Source organism: Lemur catta, chromosome 15, assembly GCF_020740605.2.
Source record: "Lemur catta isolate mLemCat1 chromosome 15, mLemCat1.pri, whole genome shotgun sequence".
Classification (NCBI taxonomy): Eukaryota; Metazoa; Chordata; class Mammalia; order Primates; family Lemuridae; genus Lemur; species Lemur catta.
The window spans coordinates 37,953,353-37,974,095 of record NC_059142.1 but is presented as its reverse complement, the minus strand read 5'-3'; the positions used below and the strand labels follow the sequence as shown (position 1 = coordinate 37,974,095).

General features: G+C 43.1%; 2 protein-coding genes across 4 annotated transcripts; one reads left to right on the top strand and one right to left on the bottom strand.

Annotated features, from left to right (window-relative positions):
- Positions 1-10: 10 nt before the first annotated feature.
- On the bottom strand, positions 11-19,626 carry CASC3 (CASC3 exon junction complex subunit). Of its 3 annotated transcripts, XM_045526414.1 has the most exons (15): positions 19,272-19,618; positions 18,809-18,836; positions 18,442-18,479; positions 8,212-8,367; positions 7,971-8,122; positions 7,225-7,401; positions 6,888-7,009; positions 6,324-6,701; positions 4,329-4,396; positions 3,901-4,015; positions 3,560-3,658; positions 3,091-3,305; positions 2,412-2,534; positions 2,197-2,259; positions 11-1,727 (listed from the first exon to the last, which is right to left on the bottom strand). In XM_045526414.1, exons 1-14 carry the CDS (start codon positions 19,503-19,505, stop codon positions 2,236-2,238), a joined length of 1,929 nt encoding a protein of 642 aa, XP_045382370.1. In that variant the 5' UTR covers positions 19,506-19,618; the 3' UTR covers positions 11-1,727; positions 2,197-2,235. The 3 variants fall into 3 exon arrangements, with proteins under 3 accessions (XP_045382370.1, XP_045382369.1, XP_045382371.1); XM_045526413.1 differs by having other exon boundaries at positions 6,324-7,009; positions 19,272-19,626; XM_045526415.1 differs by lacking the exons at positions 11-1,727; positions 2,197-2,259; positions 2,412-2,534; positions 3,091-3,305 and having other exon boundaries at positions 3,567-3,799; positions 6,324-7,009.
- LOC123620170 (small integral membrane protein 30-like) lies at positions 12,555-12,734 on the top strand. Its single transcript, XM_045525178.1, has one exon. The coding sequence runs from the start codon at positions 12,555-12,557 to the stop codon at positions 12,732-12,734; it is 180 nt and encodes a 59-aa protein (XP_045381134.1).
- Positions 19,627-20,743: the final 1,117 nt, after the last annotated feature.

Below are 20,743 nucleotides of genomic sequence, written 5' to 3'. Positions count from 1 at the left end.
GCAAACGAGCCAAGTTTACAGTCTAAATTTTATTATCTCCAAGTCACAATGCAGATCACAAATGTGCACCCTTTAAAACAGTAACAAAAAACAAAACACATGGAGAAATCCTTGCAACTAAACACAGCGGACCAACAGAGACAACTGTCACAGTGTCTTAAGGTCTGGGATTCTGGGCATGCTGCCCACAGGCTTGAGGAGACATCTTCAGGTTTAAGGCAAAGGGAACAGCCTACAAAAGGCACAACCACCAGCTACCCCTGGAAGAATCTCTTAGCTATTTCCTTCTGGGGGTTACAGCTTAAGTGCCTCTCCCTACTCCCCATCCCACACCTGTGACTCAGTAGTTAGGCCAGCTGCGGGAGGGAAGGAATAAAAACAGACAGTGACATTACTTGGGGAGAGACACAGCCACCACTTTCTCCCTCAGGTTCTGTAGAAGGACAGGGACAGTGGCCAAGTTATCCCTGGCAGACAGAAGTGCTGCAGTAATAGGAATCTCTTCTGCAGAGGCAGCAGGTGAGTGGTTCAGTGCCACAGATAGGAAGGAAAGAAAAGAGGAGCCTTTGCCCAGAAGGTGACTGGCTTCCTTAGGCCTTAAGCCTAGGTGTGGTATCTTCTGTTTGCAAGGACAAGAGTAAAATTTAGGGAACATAAAATAGTAACATCTAAAACACTTGTAGCAGGAAAGATGTGGAGAAGAGCAATTGCAAAGGACAGGGTAGACTGCTTGCTGGAGAATATTTGCCTCTAGAGAGATGCATTGGTCCACAGCAACTGGAAAGGGGGTATGGTACGAGGAATGGAAAAGAAGAGAAGCAGGGCCCCCTAATTCCACTTACCTCAAAGACTGAGCCCTGAGGACTATGTGAATACATACTCCTAAGGTGCAAAGGCTCTCGCTCCATCCTCCCTTTCTCACAAAAGCAACTGGTTTGCCATCTCTTCCCACAATAGAGACTTTGCCCTCAGTAGAGGACTGATGCCCACCACAGTACAAGTAATGATGGAAGCTCAGACTCTTAAAAACTTAAGTCAAAAAGAAGGGCTCCTACCCACCTACTCTGAGTTTTTCTGCACAATGGGACACTCTGTGCAGACAGCTATGCTTCCACAGAGTTACAGGAGTGAAGAGAATCCAAGTACATAAGACAGTAACAAAGGCCAACCAAAAGTGAAAAGCCAGGTCTTTTTACACTTGGTGGAGGAAGGCTGGCTGATACATTCTCCATTATTTGGGAGGCAGGGAAGAGTCAAAAGGGAACCCAGAGAAGCCAGCAAACCAGAAGAATGAACACGTTTCATTTAAAGGCAGAGAGAGAGAGAACTAAAAGAATATTAATTTAAGAATAGCAAGCCAGGCTTTAAAAACGAACATCTTAGAAAACAAAACAAACAGAAAGGAACTTCCCTGGGAACAGAAGACACTTGAATTTCCCAGGAGAAAATGAAGAAGAGCAAAAGACACGGGCTTCTGGATCTACACTCAGAAGCTGGGCTGTCTGGATCTCTGCTCCCCTGAACACAGCCAACTCAACTGAAGGGCGGAGATGGGAAGAAGTCCACTTGTTTCTCCTCTCTCCAACAAAGCCTGTCCTCAGAGGAAGGCAGGGGTCCTCCTCTTTCAGCTGTTTGCTGGTAGGAGCCACCCTCTATCTTTGAAGCGCTCCTGGTAGTAGATAGCCAGTTGTGTTTCTCTTCTCTCCTGAGTTCTCACCTCTGCTGTTCTGATAGGGGTTGGGAAAAGGGAAGAACCACCAAAGTGTTAGTGGACCTTCTGGGCATTTACAAGCTGTTTTCAAAAAGCCACATTTCTAAATAATGTGTTTTAAAGTAATGTCCTTAAAGAAAACAGCAGCAACAAAGAATCCCACAGTTTTTCCCCGCTTATGATATTTAGAATTGGCTCTTTCTGCTATAACACCTCAAAGTTAGATTTCCTCTTTCCTCAATCAAGTTTAAGACCATCATCCTGTATTTTATCCCTGTAGCTTCCCAACTGAAATTGTCGTATTAACCATGGTTTCTATTTCAACCCTGCATGATAATTGCAAAACAAAGCAGCAAATTTCAGGACTCCTTTAAGCCTCTCCTGAGATATACCAAAATTATAACTTAAAGCATTAATTAGGCGATGTTGTTTGTTAAGTGTGAGCATTAGTTTTAAGAATAAGAGTCAGTAAATTGTGCACTTACTTTTATATGATGTTAGATTAAAATATTCAGAAACTCATATTAACTGGAACCCCTGCTTACAACCTGAAATAATAAAGTTGGAATTTGTTATCAGGTCATACTCAAAAGACTTTTTTCCATAGAAACACACCCAGAAAAGGAGGGAAATCCTCTGTGGAAAAGGAAAAGCCTACTGATGTGGCATATGCCTTAAATATAGGAAGGAACTCTCATACCTCAGGTGGAGGGGGCTTGATGGTGACTGGCTGGGGAGTCCTCCGGGGTGGGGAGGGCTTTGGCTGCACCTGCTGCTGGGCGGGGTTATAGTATGTCACTCCTCCATATACCTGTGATGGGGCCTGAGACCCACAAGTCAGGAGAAGAAAAAGTTAGGAATTAATTCATCCAACCTACGATGAATAAGAAATATTACTGAGACACAAAAATAATAATATTGGGGAATTTATTATACTCTGGTTCTAATTTCTTCAAAGTACTACTGAGCTTTCTCTAATTCCCACCATCAGCTGACAAATGGAAAAGGCTGAGCTCAATGGTGACACTCCAGCTACCTGATGGTGTCAACCTGGAGCTGGAAGTTAAGCAGGGCAGGGGTAGGGCTGATAAGGAGTAGAACATAGCTTCTTTATGCAGTTGAATAAATGGCAGATACTGTAGTCCATGATGTACAACACTCAAATGAAATATTTAAGAAACTGAAGAGAATAAACAGATGACATGCATTACATAAGCTGCATTTCCAGATCCTGACCACCAAGAGGCGTCCTGGTGCCATATTATCTATCAGTGGCATTGAAATGTTCTCTCAAATTCCTTTAGCATTCTCCCCATACCACATTCCTGTCTGAATTAAAGGAGGTGTACCTAGAAAAATATGCTCATTAGCCATCTCACCTGTGTATTAGGATACAGATGAGGAGGTGGAGGGGGAGGCAGTGCCCCTGGAGCATAAGGGTAACTGGGATTACCAAAGTTCATGACGCCTGGAGCAGAAAAGTAGGTAGGAGCAAGCAACTGCTGAGGTGGTGGCTGTCCTGGATTCATGGACACTGGTGGGGGATAGAGGCCTGGATTGGGCAGAGGCGCCGGTGTCTGGTGGGGATGTAAACCTGGACAAGGAGAGGAAAACAAAAATTGAAAAAGAAGGTAATACCATGTCCATGGGATGGCCTGGCTGGACTGCTCAGCACAAACAGGCTCAGGATGGAAGCCCCAGGATGGACACAAGAGTCTTGTTGCCCAAGCAGCCACGATGCCCAGCCTCATAGGCTAGCAGCACAGAGCTCAGGAAGATGGGGTCTGTGGAGCCCCAAACATATATCCTCATGTACTGGAAGCATACAAGTAGAGGCACAAAGCTTACCTGGGTGGGGAAGGTGCATTTCTGGCTGCACAATCATGCCCTGTGGAGGCAGTGGGGCAGGGCTGTCACCATGGGTATAGATTGGTCCCTGGAACTGCACTGTAAGATATCACATTGGGACTCTCATAAACCCTCACTCTTCATATCACAAAGACAAGTCTCCTTGTCCCCCAAACCCTTTAAAAGATGTTCTCAGTTTTCCATGTGAAGAAAACAGCAACCAGACATGTTTGATAACCACTGTGAAAAATGAGAAGGGAAATTCAGGAGGCAGGAGGCTGGTCTCTTAGATTCACTTCACCCTGCCAAGAACGGTACCCCAACAATAATAAAAAACTCACGTGGATCATAGTAATGTCCTTCCATGATACTGATATGCACAGGAGGGGCAGGAGGCTCTGGCACAGGTCTTTGCCGCTGAGATGAATAGCGTTTGGCTCGACCACCTTGGACACCCTGAGATAGGGAGAGAAGCCTGAATACGACTTCCGGAGCGCTGACTTGGCATATCAAGTCCTACCCTTCTTTAGGTGCTGCAAAACACTTGGTACATGGCAAGTGTTTAATAAGTATTTGGAAAGTGAATTGAAAAATCAATGAAAAACATCAAGACTTGAACCTAAATCTTCTACTCTATATTTCTGATCCCAAATTAAAACAAATTGGGTAAGCAATGGGAAAACTGACTTCAAGATCTTATCTTGGTTTAAACAATGAACAAGCTATAATTTGTAGCCTCCCCCAATCTACTCCCTTTCCCATTTTATACCATTTCTTCCATCCGGTTAAACTGAGGTGGTGGTCCTGCTCCCATGTGTATATGATGGTTAGGCATACCTGTAATATACCAAAAAAGTCACTGCTGCAGAGCAGACATATGTCAGTGGGACTCAGATGCCATCAACAAAATGACAGGTTGAAGAGTCACCACCAGGGGGAACGTTTTTCTTCTTTTAAACAAACAAAGTTCCTTTTAAATTATCTGTATCCTGTCAGCACCATGATTTGAAATTTGCCCCTACTGCCATCTTAATATAGCAATAAAGCCCTTGAACATGAAAAAAATGACTTCAGTGAAGAAACTCAAGTTCAGATTTTTCCTACCAAATTCTTCCCTGCACAGAATCCCCGGGGAGATTATAATTAGCACATTATGTTATCAAACATATTAAAAAAATCTCAGCCCAAGAGTTTCTGAGCAACAGTCACACAGGGGAGGGATGTTCTGTAAATCTACTTGATTATATCCTAGTCACAGAGGTCTGGGTTGTAAGTTTGAGAAGAGATTCCGCTGTGGCTAAAAATGACTCAGGACAAAAAGGAATGTTCTAGAGACTGTCTTCCAATGGTAAAATCAGCAGGAGGGTATACTCCTCTACCCAGAGATCAACTCCAGGTCCAGTTCATGCTACATTCATTTTTGGTGTTCAAAAATCACCCACACCAAAGAAGGATGCTGAAACGCCATATGAAGATTTCTAATCTTTAAGTTATATTTTGGAAACTAAGGAAAGATCCCTCCTCAATCTATTTGGTTGGAGAAGATAAAGGAGAATGAGCAAAAAGTATGATAGGTAGTATAGTTTTGAAGAGTAGGATCTATTAGCTTGGCACGGTGGCTCACGCCTGTAATCCTAGCATTCTGGGAGGCCGAGGCGGGAGGATCACTCGAGGTCAGGAGTTCGAGACCAGCCTAAGCAAGAGCGAGACCCTGTCTCTACTAAAAAATAGAAAGAAATTGTATGGACAACTAAAAATATATAGAAAAAGTTAGCTGGGCATGATTGCGCATGCCTGGAGTCTCAGCTACTCGGGAGGCTGAGGCAGTAGGATTGCTTGAGCCCAGGAGTCTGAGGTTGCTGTGAGTTAGGCTGATGCCACAGCACTCTAGCCCAGGCAATAGAATGAGACTCTGTCTCAAACAAACAAACAAACAAACAAAACTATACTATCCAATATGATACCCACTAGCCACATGTGGCAATTTAAATTAATTAAAATTAAAATCTCAATCCCTCACTCTGGCCATATTTCAAGTATTCAAAAGCACCATCAGTCAGGTGCAGTGGTGCATGCCTGTAATCCTAGCTGCTCAGGAGGCTGAGGTGGGAGGATTGCTTGGGCAAAGGAGTTTGAGACCAGCCAGGGCAAGATAATGAGACCTCTCCATCTCTACAAACAAAACAAAAAAGCACCATCATTACAGAAAGTTCTATTGGGCAGTCTGTCACTGGAAGATTAAGGAAATTAGAGGTTTTCCTTTCAAAAAGATCAGATCTAAGTTCAAATGAATAAGTTTCTGCCTTCAAATATATATATATGTGTGTGTGTGTGTATATACGTGTGTGTATATATATATATACACACACACACATATACACACACACACACATATATATATATATATATATATATTTTACTCCCCTGCCTTCAAATATTTAAGCATTAGCTTAAATAATAAGAACATTGACTTCTTTCACTTTTTCTATAGAGTAGAAAAGGATTCTGTACTCAGGAGCTCAATGATGACGACTGATTAGTTAATAGACAACTGATTAGTTAACAGGCAAAACAGTGGGACAGTCTTGGGTAATAGATAAAACTGCTTTGAGGACTGGATGAATGTACCTATAAATCCATCTTTTTCTCTAATGAAAAGGTAGGTATTTGTCAGATACCACATTCCTGAGAGCCATAAATCCCATTCCCCTAAACCTGATGATGCAAAGGGGGAAAAGCTAGCCACCAACCCTAAGATTCCTACCTCGAAGCTCTCGTGGTTGCAGGAAAGAAGGCTGCCCTGGACTCCAATTCTGTTCTGCTATGTTTAACTGCGCCATGTCTTGCTCCAGTCCACCTGTAGTAGAATCCACCGGAGCCTCCCAGTTCCCAGTCTTAGTAGGTGGAGGAGGGTTGGTTTCTGGGACTTGAGGTGCTGGGATCAGCCCTTCAGGTAGAGGGGGCACCTCCTCTGCAACCTTGACTGCATCTCCAACTTTGGTTCGGGTTCTTCTTGCCCGGGAATAGGATTTCTTCTCAATGGGCCTGTCAGGGGCTGGCGGTGTGATGTCAGGAGCAGCAGCAGGTGTCTCTGAGACTGCCTCTTCCTTCTCAGGACTGCCAAGCACTGGAGCATCTGCTTCTGGAGATGGGTCCCTCATAGGAGTCTGTTCCAGGCGCCGTGACCGGTAACTGGTTTCATGCTTAATAGTTTCACCAGACCGGCCACCATGCTGCCCACCAGCCTCCATAGGCCTAAAACCAGCACGACCTTCCTTGAAGCCCCCAGATCGAGAGTAATTCCTGGGTGCAGACATGCGGCCAGTACCTGCAGCATTCCTGTTAATAAATGTCCTTGGTGGTAGGCTGCCCCCAGGACCTTGGTGGCGATAGGACTTGTTTAGCCGCTCACCATTCCAGTTTGGATCTCTTTGTGGAGGACTCCCGAATCTAAGAAATGGAATGCAGAAACTGTTAAGAAGAAAATAACGTAAGAGACCACTAGAGATGTAAACTGACACAGTCAGGGAGACTTCCCATATTCCTCACCCATTCACTTACTGGCAGGGAAGAGAGTTCTTTCTAAAAATATCAATAGTCCAGGCCTTAACAAAAACAAAAACAAAAGAAACAAAAAAAAAGTCTGGGCTCCAAAATTTCCTCACCGGGGTTTCCGGATTCTTCGGGGTCTGATGTCGTCAGGATTGTGAGCTGAGCGGATGTCATAGCCATAAAGAGCAATGAGTTCCTGTCGGGACTTTGGGGCCTGCTCATCTTCCCGGAACTTGTCATGTTCCCAGCGGCCCTCATCCTTCCATAGTTTTCGTTGACGCCCTTTGGGTCTGAACAAAACCAAGGAAAAGTGTCTTAGGTCAGCAGAATCTGCCAAGTAGAGATGTTCATGAAACAAATAGGGTCAGGCAGGGAGACAGCAGGAACTTTATGTAATCTCCCCTTCTTTCCAGATCATACAAAACGGGCCCCTCAAAAGCAAGAGTGAATCACAGCAGCACCTGCTGGGCTCAAATACAACAAAAATCAAAATGAGAAAAGACTTCAAGTCATTCAGTACCTCTGAAACAACTCTCTCCTAAAAGGCAGCCTATGCAAGTACTTCATATCTCAGAGGGCTTGAGCCTCAGATGAAGGAAGGCAAAAGAGTAACGATTAAGAGAAGATGGGTTCTGGAGACACACTGCCCTGGGTCTGGATCCCAGCTGCCCCACCAAGAGTTACCAAATATTCTAAGCCTCGCTTTCCTCACTTGTCCAAGAGGGACAATCATAATATTTACCCTAAAATGTTGTCAGCAGTCAATGAGATAATACAGGTAAAACACTTAGCAAAGTGCCTGGCGTACAGTAAGCACTAAACATATGCCGGACAGCAGCAGCAGCCAAGTGGCTGTTACCTGACTTCCTCATCCTGAGTTTGCCCTCGAAGATCATGCTCAAAGAAGAGCCCTTTCCGGGGTATGTATGCTGGATTCTTCCGATCCTCATCATCATCCAAATGCTTAGGCCCCTTTTTACCCACTTTGTTCTCCACAGGCTCTGTGCTCTCCTGGAGGACACATAAAGGGCTTCTTACTCCTCCAAGGCTGTGAGCCCCTTTTCTAGTCCCCAGCATGGAGGACTGTGGTGTGTACTGACCTGTCCATCCCCACTCTGCCTCTCTCCAGTCACAGTGCCTTTGCTATCAGGCTTTTCTTCTCCCTTCTCTTCTTTTGCTGAAGAATTAACCGCATCATTAGCTTCTGATTTCAGCTCCACTTTGGAGTTTTCCTCTTCACTGTATTCGTCTTCACCCTGAAAAAAGTTTCCCTGTCAGCTGTGGAAATAAGATCTGAATGGTTCAGGGTCAACTGTATTTTGGCCTTGAAGTGTTTTGGGTTAAGATTCTCAGAAAGGTAACAGAGAACTGAGGGAGGCTGCTTTACTACACCCACACACTGAGAACCAAGCCTATACCTACACCTTTTTAACAACCAACTACCCTTGATTCTTCCCATTTTCCTCAATTACATTAAGTTTTCTCTCCTCTGGAGATGAGGGTGGGTGGGTGGTAACCATCCCGTTCTTTCCTTGATCCTATGTTCCCTACAGATTTTGAAGCAGAAATTATAAGAACTTACTTGGGGTGTGTGTGTGACTTTAATTCATTACAACCCCTGCCACACATACTGACTGAATTCAAACATCTTAAAATAGTACCAGCATGATTAATAAGGGAACTTTGTTTTATGCTCCACCCCATCTAGTCTGTGGTAGAATGTCAAATGAGGCAACTTTTTTATTCCAAGGGAGAAACTAATTTTGTTTTCAGGGCAGAATAGAAAGATACAAATAGCCTAGCTGAGAAGACTCTAAATCAGAGTCAAACCTTGGTCTAACTGAAGCCAAGGTGGTACCCTAGGGTCATACTGCTTTGGCTAAGGGATGTCATCAAAACCCTTTTCTGGAGGAGACATGGTCCCCTACATCACTCATCACTTCAGTGAACTGTTTCCAACTCTTACTAGCTCTCCCCTAAGGGAACTGCTTCCCTTAAAGAATTCTCATGCAGAAGTTTTAGCTCATTGTCCTACTCTCCACATATCTCAGAGTAAGAGCTAGTGTTGGTGTCTTCCTCATTCTCAGTCTCTCTTCCAGATCTAACTCCCTCAGCCTAATTTTAAACCCCCGCTCCCCTGAGGCCCTGGACCCACTCTATCATTGACTAGAAGACTCTGGCAGTGAGGTCACAGTCTTCACCTTCACTTCAGCCACCACTCCAAAGCAGTCTTACCTGGAAATGCAACACTTTTTTTTTTTTTTAAAGTAAACCTGCTGGCTTTTAAAGTCTTAAATACCCCAGGTCTTGACCAAAACTGTTACATGCAAAAGAATGAAGTCAAACCTTTACCTTACCCCACATACAAAAATTAACTCAAAATGGATCAAATATCTAAATATAAGAGCTAAATCTATGAAACTCGTAGAAGAAAGCATAGGAGTAAATATTCATAACATTGAGTTTGGCAAAGGATTCTTAGATGTAACACCAATAACAAGAGCAACAAAAGGAAAAACAGATAAACTGGACTTTACCACAGTTAAAACCTCTGTGTTTGAAAGAACATCATCAAGAAGGTGAACAATCCACAGAATGGAAATAAATATTTACAAATCATATATCCTTTTGTTTTGAGACACGGTCTTCCTCTGTCACCCAGGCTAGAGTGCAATGGCAGGATCATAGCTCACTGCAACCTGGAACTCCTGGGTTCAAGCAATCCTCCTCTCTCAGTCTCCCAAGTAGACCACAGGCACACACCACCACACACAGCTAATTTTTCTATTTTTTGTAGAGACAGGGTCTTGCCATGTTGCCCAAGCTGGTCTTGAACTCCTTGCCTCAAGTGATCCTCCCACCTTGGCCTCCCAAAGTGCTAGGATTACAGGCATGAGCCACCACGCCGGGCCACAAATCATATATCTGATAATGGACTTGTATCTAAAATACATACAGAAAACACAACTCAATAAATAATCCAATTAAAAATGGGCAAAGTATCAGAATAGTCATTTCAAAGGAGATAGACAAATGGCCAATAAGCTCAAGAAAAAAAATGCTCAACACCATTAGTCATCAGAGAAATGCAAATGAAAATCAGCTACCGTTTCACACCTATTAGCATGACTAGATCAAGAAATCAGACAGGCCAGGCATGGTGGGTCATGCTTGTAATCCTAGCATTTTGGGAGGCTGAGACAGGATAATCACTTGAGGCCAGGAGTTTGAGACCAGCCTGGGCAACATGTTGAGACCTCATTCCTACAAGAAATTAAAGAATTAGCCGAATGTGGTGGTGCATGCCTGTAGTCCAAGCTACTTGGGAAGCTAAGGTGGGAGTATTGCTTGAGCCCAAGAGTTTGAGGTTGCACTGACCTGTCATCACACCACTGTATTCCAGCCCAGGCAACAGAGCAAGACCCTGTCTCAAAAAAAAAAAAAAAAAAAAGACAGTAACAAGTGCTGTCCAGGATGTAGAGAAATTGGAATCCCCATACACTACTGCTGAGAATGTAAAATGGTGCAGTACTTGGGAAAAGTCTGGCAGTTCCTCAAATGTTTAAACACAGAGTTACCGTATGACTCAGCAATTCCATTCCTAGGTATATACACAAGAGAAGTAAAAACATATGTCCACACAAAAACTTACACATTAAAAATTAGCTGAGGCTGGGCACGGTGGCTCATGCCTGTAATCCTAGCACTCTGGGAGGCCAAGGTGGGCGGATCGTTTGAGCTCAGGAGTTCGAGACCAGCCTGAGCAAGAGCGAGACCCTGTCTCTACTAAAAATAGAAAGAAATTATATGGACAAGTAAAAACATATGGAAAAAATTAGCTGGGCATGATGGCGCATGCCTGTAGTAGTCCCAGCTACTCGGGAAGCTGAGGCAGAAGGATCGCTTGAGCCCAGAAGTTTGAGGTTGCTGTGAGCTAAGCTGATACCACAGCACTCTAGTCTGGGGCAATGGACTGAGACTGTTTCAAAAAAAAAAAAAAAAATTAGCTGGGTGCCATGGAGCAAGCCTGTAGTCCCAGCTACTTGGGAGGCGGAGGCAAGAGGATCACTTGAGCCCAGGAGTTTGAGGTTGCAGTAAGCTATAATGATACCATTGCACTGTACCAGACAGAGCCATAGAGTGACACTGTCTCAAAAAACAAAACAAAAACAAAAAATGTATACAATAATGTTTACAGCAGCATTATTCACCATAACCAGAAGATGAAAACAAGATACAGAAATAACCCAAGTGTGGCCGGGCGCGGTGGCTCATGCCTGTAATCCTAGCACTCTGGGAGGCTGAGGCAGGTGGATCGCTCGAGGTCAGGAGTTTGAGACCAGCCTGAGCAAGAGCGAGACCCCGTCTCTACTAAAAATAGAAAGCAGTTATATGGACATCTAAAAATACATATAGAAAAAAAATTGGCCGGGCATGGTGGCACATGCGTGTAGTCCCAGCTACTCGGGAGACTGAGGCAGAAGGATTGCTTGAGCCTAGGAGTTTGAGGTTGCTGTGAGCTAGGCTGATGCCACGGCACTCTAGCCAGGGTGACAGAGCGAGACTCTGTCTCAAAAAAAAAAAAAAAAAAAGAAATAACCCAAGTGTCTGTTAATGGACGAATGGATAAAGAAAATGCGGTATATTACACACAAGAGATTATATGGCCCTAAAAAAAGAAACCTTGCCTTTTGCAATAACATGAATGAACCTAGAAGATATTATTTCTAAGTGAAATACGCCAGACACAGAAAGACAAATACCACCTGATCTCACTTATCTGTGAAATTTAAAGTAGAACTCATTGAAACAGAGTAGAATAGTGGTTGTCAGGGGTTTGAGGGTAGAGGAAATTGGAAGATTTTGGTCAAAGAATATAAAATTTCAGTTATAAGATGAATAAATTCTGGAGACCTAATGTATAGCATGGTAACCACAGTTAATAGTTATGTATTATATACTTGGAATTTGCTAAGAGTAGATCTTCACCACAAAAAAAAAGATCTATGTGAGGTGATAGATATGTTAATTAACTTGATTGTGGTACTCACTTCACAATGTGTGTGTGTACATATATATGTATATATATATCAAGACATATTATATACCTTAAATGTATACAATTATTTATCAAATATACCTCAACAAAGTGGGGAGAGAACAACGCAAATGTCCATCAATGGATGAATGGGTAAAACCAAATGTGGGACATCCACACAACGGAATACTATTCAGCCACAAAAAAGAATGAAGTACTGATACATGCTACAACTTGGATGAAAACTTTGAAAACGTTTCCTGCAATGGCTGCTTCCTAGAAGGCTGTGTAATGTGGAATCTCTTAGCCTTAGCATCCTGAGTTCTAGGAAGGGAAAAATTTCCAGTCAGAATTATGTATACATCATTTCTGTGGAACCGTCAGCCCTCAAGAGATCCCAACATCATGACTTCAGTTTCATCCCAATTGGTCTTAGTCCTCATTTCACTGCTTCTGGTGTTGCCTGTTGTGGAAGCAGTGGAAGCTGTAGATCCAACTGCTCTCTTGTTAGGTGTGGTTCTCAGTCTTACAGGCATTTGTGGTTGCTTGAGGGTATATGCACGGAAGAGAAATGGACAGACGTGACTTCCAAAGGACCTCCTAATCAAACCTCACCCTGAAGACCTTTGTGCTGTTTAGGCTAAACGTGAGCTTTGGTGTCTAAAAATTTCCAAGAAACAGTAAATAGGGGGGTTTCATATTCTTTGTTGTTCCTCTTAAAATGGAAACAAATTAATATATAAATGGGAAAATATGTTTTCTTTACAACAAGTAATGCACTAAAAAAATGCAGCCTATAACTTGTATTTGCTGGTTAGAAAGGGGGTCAAAGAAATAAGATGGCTGAAATTTACATAAGTAATAGTTCATAGTTTTAGAATTTCCAAATCACATGAAATAGGAAGAAGGAAGCTTTTGTCCAGAATCCTAGGAAATCACCCCTGTTAAGTTATAATCATTGCCTCCTGAATTGTTGAGGAGTCTTTTCTCCATATTTTTATTAGATTTTTGCTTTATCTCCCACGTTAATATTGTCTCTGGGTAATTTATCTCTTGGTAAAAAACATTTAGAAAAACGTACTGAGTGATTCAGTGTATCTAACATTCAAATTGAAAAAAGATTTAATGTAAAAAAAAAAACCGTTTGCATTAACATTAAAATAGGCCTTGGACAGGGGTAGGGGTTGAGGGGGAAAAAAAACATTGAAATAGAGATCTAATGTTTAAAAAAAAAAAACAACCTTTATATTAACTAACATCCTCATGGTGAGAAGTACTATGTTAAATATAAACCCATTATGTTGTTTAAAAAAAGAAAAGAAAAGAAAACTTTGAAAACATTATGCTAAAGGAAAGAAGCCAGTTACAAAAGTCCACATACTACATGATTCCATTTATATGAAAGGCCAGAATAGGAAAATCTATACAAATAGAAAGATTTGTGGTTGCTTAGGAAAATGGGGAATTGGGGGGTTGACAGCTAAAGGGTGCAGTGTTTCTTTTTGAAGTGATGATGATGTTCTTTTTTTTTTTTTTTTTTTTTTTTTTGAGACAGAGTCTCACTCTGTTGCCCAGGCTAGAGTGTCGTGGCGTCACCCTAGCTCAGAGCAACCTCAAACTCCTGGGCTCAAGTGATCCTCCTGCCTCAGCCTCCCCAGTAGCTAGAACTACAGGCACGCGCCACCATGCCCAGCTAATTTTTTTCTATACATTTTTAGTTGTCCAAATCATTTCTTTCTATTTTTAGTAGAGACAGGGTCTCGCTCTTGCTCAGGCTGGTCTCAAACTCCTGAGCTCAAACAATCCACCCGCCTCGGCCTCCCAGAGTGCTAGGATTACAGGCGTGAGCCACCATGCCTGGCCCATGATGATGTTCTGAAACCCACTGTGGTAATGGTTGCACACATCTGTGAATATATTGAAATTCACTGCATTATATATTTATTTATTTATTTTTAGAGACACAGTCTCACTATGTTGACCAGGCTGGTTTCAAACTTCTGGGCTCAAGTGTTCTCCTGCCTCACCCTTCAGAGCAGCCAGGACTATAGGCATGTACCACCATGCCCAGCTCTAACTTAAGACATCCACTCTCCCTTGACCCTTTTACCTTCAGCCTATCAATCATTCCTTTCTCACATTCACTTTCTTCTCTCTCTAGACTTCACTGCCCATTCATTTCCATCACTACTAGTAACGTCCTCAATTCCCTTGTCACTCCCACGTGCCTGGGACAGGATCAACTTAAATGTCTGCTTTCTCTAGGCTGGCCTGCACCAGATGACCACATTGCTGAAGGAGTTGAACACATACACACAACTTCACAGATCAATGCTACCTCCAATCTCAACTACTCAAACTTCCTTTAGTCTCACAGTTTCTACTCTGCCTCTCCACATACTCCACTTCTAAAAGGAGATGTCTTTCCTTCAATTTCACAAAGAAAACAAAGTTAACACCAGCTTCCTCTGCACATACGCTTCCTTTTCACCTCTCTATAAACACGATGAAAGATGATTCTCTTGTCTGGTTCGTATCTCTTCTTACATACTCAGTCAAGAACACCAGTACACTTATTATCTGATATTCCCTTTCTTTTCTTTCCCTTTCTACTTCATTCCTTCAATCTTTAACCACTCTTGAGACTCTCCCAACTTTAAAAACAAACACCAAATCACCTCTTGACCTGAAAGCCTTCTACTCCACCTACCATCTCTCTAGCCTTCCCTTCATAGTCAAGTTTCTTTAAAAAGTTTTCTTAGACGATTCTGTGAAAATGGCAGTGGCATAATATTGGACCTCTCTTCAAATCTCCACATGGAATCTGGACAGCAAACCCAAATGTTCAGACAACATTTACAACAAAACTAGGTTATAAGGTATCCCCCAAGCCCCTAAATATATAAGCAGCACATAAGAACAAAGCACCAACAGCCGCAAGATCTGCACAGTATTGTTGGTGTCCGTGTAGAAGAAAGTAGAGTGGGATCTGAGAACAGGAGAACCCCGTAATAATCAATAGGCAGGCAACGGAAAACACAAGAGGCAAAACAAGAACAGCAGTTGAAACCAGGAAGGGTTTTCCCAAATGAATGTAAGGACCTATGGTAGGTAGATCTGAAGGGGGGAAACGGACCTGGCTGCCAGGACTCCCTTCTAGGACAGGGTCTCATACCGAAAACAAACTGTTGAGAGGAGAACCAAATTGAGCAGGACAGGGAAAGTCCCCAAAAAGTTGGGGAGGGGAACAGAAGCAGTAATTCTCAGAAAGCAAGCCACCATATTTTTTAACATCACAGGAAAACAACAGAAGAGGGAGCTCTGTAAACTTAGAAAAAGCAACGCTGAATCATACTTCCTTCTAGAAGAGCATGAAAACTAATTTTACATAAAAATGAGCACAAACTATAGAAGTTATACCCCATATAAAGATTTAAATAAAGAACAGCATTCCTACAATGAAAGCATGCCAGAAAGACATGTGCATATCATCAAAATTGCAACTCCTAACATCCACGTTGTGTGTAAAGAAAAAGAAAAGAAAAAAAAAATCGCAACTCCTATTTCAAAATTAGCTAAAAAGACATTATCAATAAGAATTAGAAAAACTCAAAAATGAAATGAAAACTCAGAAAAATATAAGAAATTAATTAGGAATTAGAAATTATATATTAAATATCACCACTTGAGAGTCCCACAGGTTCCCTAATCTCAAAACATCCAAAACCCAACCCACCACTGTCCTTCTTGCCATCTCCTCCTCCTGCTGTCCCTTTCTTATTAACTGTATTCATCAACCTGCGCATCCCTTTGACTCCTTAATTCAGGCTCCACATTCACTCAACAAAGGGGTTCCGTTAGTAACACCAGAATACCTCTCAAATCTACGTCCACGTCTCCTTCTTCAGGGCACCATCGTCATGTTCCTTGGACTATCCTAACAACCTCTTAACAACCCTCCTGGCTATAGTCTTGCCTCATGTCTTGCCCATAATTCATCTTCCACACTTAGACCTTCAGTGGCATTTCTTTTCTTGCCAATTAGGATAACATCCAAACTCTTTTACATAGAGAATGGTGAGCCACTATAAAATCACAATCCCCAAACCTCACTGAACACTCCATACTGCCTGGCAGTTTTTCCAACGCTTCCACTCTCCACTGACTACAGACAGTTCCCAACTTATGATGGCTCAACTTACAATTTTTCAACTTTATAATGATGCAAAAACAATATGCTTTTCTCAGGAACCATACTCTTCTTGAGATGCTGGCCAGTGGCAGCAAGCTGCAGCTCCCAGTCAGCCTCCCATTTTTGACTTATGTATTTTCAACTTAATGATGGGTTTATCAGGACTAGACGTGACCACAGCGTAAATTGAAAACCATCTGTACTGCCAATATTCCCTACCCCAAAACCTCTTGTAACTTTCCATTCTGTCCACTTCCATTTTCACTGCCACCAATCTACTCCATGCCACACACTGCTTGCCTAGATTTGCACAACAGCTTTCTTAACTAGCTTTTCTGTCTCCAATCTTGCTCCTCTTGGATCAATTCTCCTCACTGCAGACAATATAACTGTTGTAAAATATTCTCAAATTTTACTGTACATAGGCATCAACCTGAGATCTTGTTAACATAAAAATGTCTGAGTCCCCTTCCCCCTCCCAAGATTCTGTTTCAGCAGGGACTGGATTTTCTGATGCAAGTATCCTCTGAACCTGACAAACACTGCCTTAAAATCTAAGTCTAATCATATCACATTTTTGTTTAAAACACTTCTATAGTTTTCCAATTCCTTAGAATAAAATTGAAATATTTTGTAACCTGGCTTACAAGGTACTTGAAGATTTTGACTTGGACTCATCTCTTATAACCTCCCTTCCTTGCCCTCCTATGTCCTAATCATACTAAACATTTCATATCCTCCAATTCACCATGCAATCCATCTCTCTAGACCTTCTTCCCAATGTTCCACATGCTTAGAAAACTATCTACCTGGCTAACTCCTAACCATCCTTCACATCTTTATTTAAACATCCCATTCTCTTAAGTGTTTCCAAACAACCTAAACCCAATTAGCTACCCCTGGTATGTGCTCCCAAAGCACTCTATCCTGGCACTTACTAAACATTATTCTAAGTACTTAACTGTTTTCCTCCTCTCATCCAGAATGTAAACTCAAGAGGAAAACCGCATCTTTTTTACCCAGTGTCTAGTACAGCTCTTGACACAGAGCAGGTACTTAATAAAGAGAAGGAACAAGTAAGCTCCTTCATGATTTGGCCCCTGCTCACTAATGTGCCTGTATTTCTGGTAACTATCCTGTCCCAACAATGCTCCAGACACACCAAACTATAATACTCCAAGTTCCCAAATGCTCCATTTTCTCTCCTGTCTGTGGGCTTTCTTGATTGTTGTTCTCTCTGCCTAAAACATGTTTTGCTTAGCTAACTCTAACTTATTCTTTTCTGACTGCCTTAGATTCAGTGCCCGGCCATGACACTCGATTTAGCCCTATCTCAGCAACTGTTACCAAGTAGTATGACTGCCTCAATGTTTGTCTGGCTTCTTTAATAAGTTGTAAGATCTCTAAAGATGGAACAGTGAACACTATAATAAAATTTCTATCTTCAAGGGTTTAACAGAGGCTAAGGTGTAGTAACAGTTCTATAAAATTTATAAAGTTAAACCTTTGCTCTACCGTCTAATTCTCTCTGTATATAATCCCATCACCAAAATCCAGAACTCAGGACTCAACAACTCGGGAAACAACTACTCTGATGACATCTCTAGTAGTTTATCCAATCACAACAAGCTGACAAGAGCCTGTCTTTGGGAAACTTTCTCCTAAAGACAGAAAGAAAGCCCCATCTATAAAATATGGGATGTTTCTGGCACAAACCACCTGGAATCCTGCCCTTGCAAAGTGTTCAGACAAATCTGGAAAAAAATATCCAACTGGTTGGCTTCTCAACTGAGGCAGCATAAAATGAACTGCCAAACATCTTGTGAAGGACTTCAGGATGTTGTCATTCTCTTATTTGGAAACTTATTTTCTTCAGATAGGGAGAAAAGCCAACTACTAACAGTGTAACACGTGTGGCTTGAAGAGGCTTGCCCCAAGGTTTCCCTCACTCTAATTGCATAAGACTTCTGTAGCAGTTTTGCAGACCCACAAGTGAAGAATGCACAAGAGAAACAAACAGGGCATGGTACTTCTGCAGCATGCGTTTTAAAAATGCATTTTCTGACATACACCATAGGAAAAAGAACCTATCACACTCACTTCTGAGTCTTCTGCACTTTCATAATCCGAGAGAACAGCTGAAAGAAAACAGATACATGTGAAAAAAAAAATCCAGAAATTACAATTACCATTTCCTGACTGCTTATTGTGGGTCAGATTAAGACACTCATTTAATTCTGACATCAACCTATGAGGTAGATAAAACTGTAGTCTCCATAATTTAATGGAGAAACAGACTCAAAGAGTGACTTACCTAAAACCTATACTCTTATTCATTATGCTATAAAAAGCTGTTTTGTGGCCCTAAATCCTTAACAGTCTAAGAGGATGTCACTGTTGAAAACAGGTGACCTGAGTCTTATGTGCAAAAAACTCCTGTCATGATGGGGTAAAAGATGCTACTCACCATCGCCCTCCATGCCATCTTCACTCTCCTAAAGGAAAGAAGATATGGGTTAGTTCTGTGATTTCCAGAGGTGGGGCGCCGAATAAAGAAACGTAGGTGGAAAGGAGAAGACAACACAAAATGGTTGAATAGAGAGATGGGGAACGGTAAATCTTTAACAAGAAGTATCCTAGACAGGCCAGGTCTCTTCACCTCCAGCCCCAATTTCTCAACATCTGCTTTCCACCGGCAATGGCTCTGCCCTCTTCCCAGAACCCCCAATCTTTCCTTCCTCTTCCCTCGGGGCTCCGGATGCAAACCCGCACTGGGATAACTCCTCTTCTCTAACAAAATACACCCCAGCATCTACATCAACTTCCAACCTCCCACCATCACCTACACCCCGCCCCCCGGCCGGCAAGCGGTCCGGCCCCCGCCCCGCCCCGCCCCGCCCCGCCCCGCGCGCGCGCGCGCGCGCACTCACACACTCCGACTCCTCATCAGCGCTCTTGGCGCCCCCGCTCTCTGGCCGCCGCAGATGAAGGGCCCCGCCTCGGCCTCCGCGCTGTGAAAGCAAAGAGCCGCTGCCGCCGCCTCCAGCACTACCGCTGCAGCTCCCGCCGCCCCGCGTCAGGAAGCCGCCGCTGTCTGAGCCCGAAGCACCCGATTCTTCGTCCTCTGTGTCCTGCGAAGCGCGCTGTCGCCGCCGGTCCGCCATCTTACGGAGAACGGCCACCGCCGGCTAGCGACTTACGCACCGCGCCCGTCGCGGAGGCTGCTGGGAGGCTCGAAAGCTGGTCCCGGCATGCTTCACGTGCGGCGCTCGGCCGCCCCGCTTTTCGGAAGGCGGGGCTGGGGCGGGGCCTACGCCCTGCGGCACGTTTGCGGGCGAGCGGGGGTACGGTTGTCGGTGACGTAAGGGGCGTGGCGTGGCTCCTCACTTCCCTTGGGCAGGCCCAGGGCGAGGGGAGTTGGAGTTCTGCGGCCTCCTCGGTTCCCGCTCGGCCATCTTGGGCTTTCCCAGTGGAAGTCGTCGACCTGTTAGCTTCACTACAGCATTGGGGCTGTTTCATGCTTTTCTAGTTCCATTTCTCGTTATTACCTAATTTGAGGCAGGTCAATCTGCATTCGTTTATTTGGTGAAATCACGAATCAAGGTAAATCTCTAAAGCCGTAGTGCTGTAGTGCTGCGTCAGATTTGCCACACTAGCCCAGTTTAAGCTAACGGGTGAAGGAAAAACGAGTCATCTGCAGTGAAGCCAGGGGACATACTGTTGCAGCATTTTCCGTGTGTCCTTATTTCCTCTTACCTCTTCATGCTTCTTCCCATCCCAGCCATGACCTCTCCCCAGAAGTGCAGGCTGGTATGATGCCAGTCTTATCAAGATTTTAAACTGATTTAAATAAAAAGAGATGGTCAGTAAAGACTACTGTTGGTTACCAGAGGAAAATGCTCTGCTTTTGGCAGGGCATTTGTTAGCAATGAAAAGAATTACATTTTCTCTGGACCATGACGATATACAAGATGCCTGAGCTAAGTTACTGCATCTGCAGGAGTGCACATTAATAATATATATCATACAGATAAAGGTCACTATGGCATAGTGCAGGATTCTGTCCTGAGTAGTATTTTTGTAAGTGGTATGGTTAACGATCCTGGTGATTATCAAAGTTATAGACAGTATGAAACTAAAAGGAATTACGATTGCTTTCAGAGATTGAGTCAGTATCCAAACAATCTCAACTGGTTAGACAAGTGGCCAAATGTTACAACTTTTAAGTCCAGCTTCAAAAACCAACTGCCTGAGTTCAAAATAGGGGATGTATGATTTAATAAGTGTTAAAGAGCTGGAGGATCTTATCGATCACAAGCTAAGTTGGTGCAAATAAGGCTGCCACATTTAGTGTCTAAATGAGGAAAGTGATAGTCTGCCACTTTGTCCTTCAGTTGTTTGG

What these genes read in the sequence shown, in the direction of transcription:
- LOC123620170 (XM_045525178.1), top strand. Translation starts at nt 12,555, where the DNA reads ATGACTTCAGTTTCATCCCAATTGGTCTTAGTCCTCATTTCACTGCTT.
- CASC3 (XM_045526413.1), bottom strand. Translation starts at nt 19,505, where the DNA reads ATGGCGGACCGGCGGCGACAGCGCGCTTCGCAGGACACAGAGGACGAA. An exon ending in CGAAGAATCCGGAAACCCCG is followed by an intron (nt 7,010 to 7,224) that starts GTGAGGAAATTT and finishes TCCATTTCTTAG; the next exon opens with ATTCGGGAGTCCTCCACAAA. An exon ending in TTAACCGGATGGAAGAAATG is followed by an intron (nt 4,016 to 4,328) that starts GTATAAAATGGG and finishes TCCCTATCTCAG; the next exon opens with GGTGTCCAAGGTGGTCGAGC.